Source organism: Aplysia californica, unplaced genomic scaffold (assembly GCF_000002075.1).
Source record: "Aplysia californica isolate F4 #8 unplaced genomic scaffold, AplCal3.0 scaffold00768, whole genome shotgun sequence".
In the NCBI taxonomy this organism is placed as follows: Eukaryota; Metazoa; Mollusca; class Gastropoda; order Aplysiida; family Aplysiidae; genus Aplysia; species Aplysia californica.
This window is the reverse complement of record NW_004798038.1, coordinates 105,038-106,404: the sequence shown is the minus strand read 5'-3', so window position 1 is coordinate 106,404 and position 1,367 is coordinate 105,038. Positions and strand designations below refer to the sequence as shown.

The window sequence follows — 1,367 nt, the reverse complement described above, 5'->3', positions numbered from 1 at the left end:
TGCTCTCTGTCTGTCTGTGTCTCTGTCTCTGTTTCTCTCTCTATCTCTCTCTCTCTCTCACTCTCTCTCTCTTTCTTTCTCTCTCTTTCTCTCTCTCTCTCTCTCTCTCTCTTTCTTTCTCTCTCTTTCTCTCTCTCTCTCTCTCTCTCTCTTTATTTCTCTCTCTTTCTCTCTCTCTCTCTCTCTCTCTCTCTCTCTCCCTCTGTCTCTCTTTCTCTCTCTGCTTCCCTTACACCTATATTGTAATGCCTAGATTTTGGTCCTGATTTTTCTTATAATCACGTATTTAGTACACATGAATTAGTTGGCCTACATTATGTTGCATCACTCATAAATGTGTCAGGACTAACAGTGCAATATGTAGAATCTGTTGTTCTGGATACAAATATTGCGACAGATGTAACATGTCCCCGTGGTTTTATGCACCCTGCATAATTTAGCAAAATTTGATGATTTTTATGGTATAATTTCTGATTATTTTCCATTATCATTTTTTTGTTAAAATTAACTGAATCGCATAACTTAACTTATATGGGCTCAGTTTGCATAATTTCATTTTTTTTTCTCATAAAACCGCAGGGACAGTGTAACACCCTAGCTATGTAAACATACACTGAGATCAGACTTCATTTTGTATTGCATGCCGAAAAAAATCAGCAACAATAACAACAAAAACAACAAAAACAATAACAGCAACAACAGCAATTCAAAAAGAGAACAGAACATGACTGTGAATGTCCACTTCGCAGTTTGACCTGGTCTGTGATCGCGCCTCTCTGGCCAAACTGAGTCAGACTCTGGTCATCTGTGGCCAAGGAATCGGGGCTGTGCTGACCACCATAGCGAGTGACCGTCTGGGAAGGAAGGTGAGTGACTTTGTCCGACCCCATCACTTTCTCACAAAAATAAGGTTAAAATATAATAATAACAATTGCATTTATATAGCGCGTATCCATGCTGAAGAGCTTGCTCTATGCGCTTTACAACTATTATTACCCAAGCAGACCCTCTGAGAACACTCAGAAACATTCTCAGCTTCCGCGGAAGCATACAATGCAAGCTGCGGATTTCACGCGCTCAAACACCAGATATTTCACTATCTATAGCTGGGTACCGATTTCCAGCAAGATGAAGTGAGGAAAATGTGTGCAAAGTGCCTTTCCCAAGGACACAACGTCGAGCCCCTGACGGGATTCGAACCTACGACCGTACGGTTGCGGGTCCGAGAGCCTGACCACTAGGCCACCCACGCCACCAAAGTATACGGTGTCGTTTTCTTATAAATGATAATAAACTGACTGTTTTTCTATAACAACGTTATACTGCCTTTACTTGCTTGGTTTGAATTAACCGTGAATTCTTGTTGT

General features: G+C 41.0%; 1 protein-coding gene across 1 annotated transcript in view; it reads left to right on the top strand.

The window, feature by feature from the left end:
* The window catches only part of LOC101849007 (solute carrier family 22 member 16-like), a 34,583-nt gene that overhangs the window by 5,367 nt on the left and 27,849 nt on the right, over positions 1-1,367 (top strand). The window contains exon 4 of the mRNA XM_005109339.1: positions 750-866. Within this exon, the coding sequence (XP_005109396.1) occupies positions 750-866 (117 nt within the window). The remainder of the gene's footprint in view (positions 1-749; positions 867-1,367) is intronic.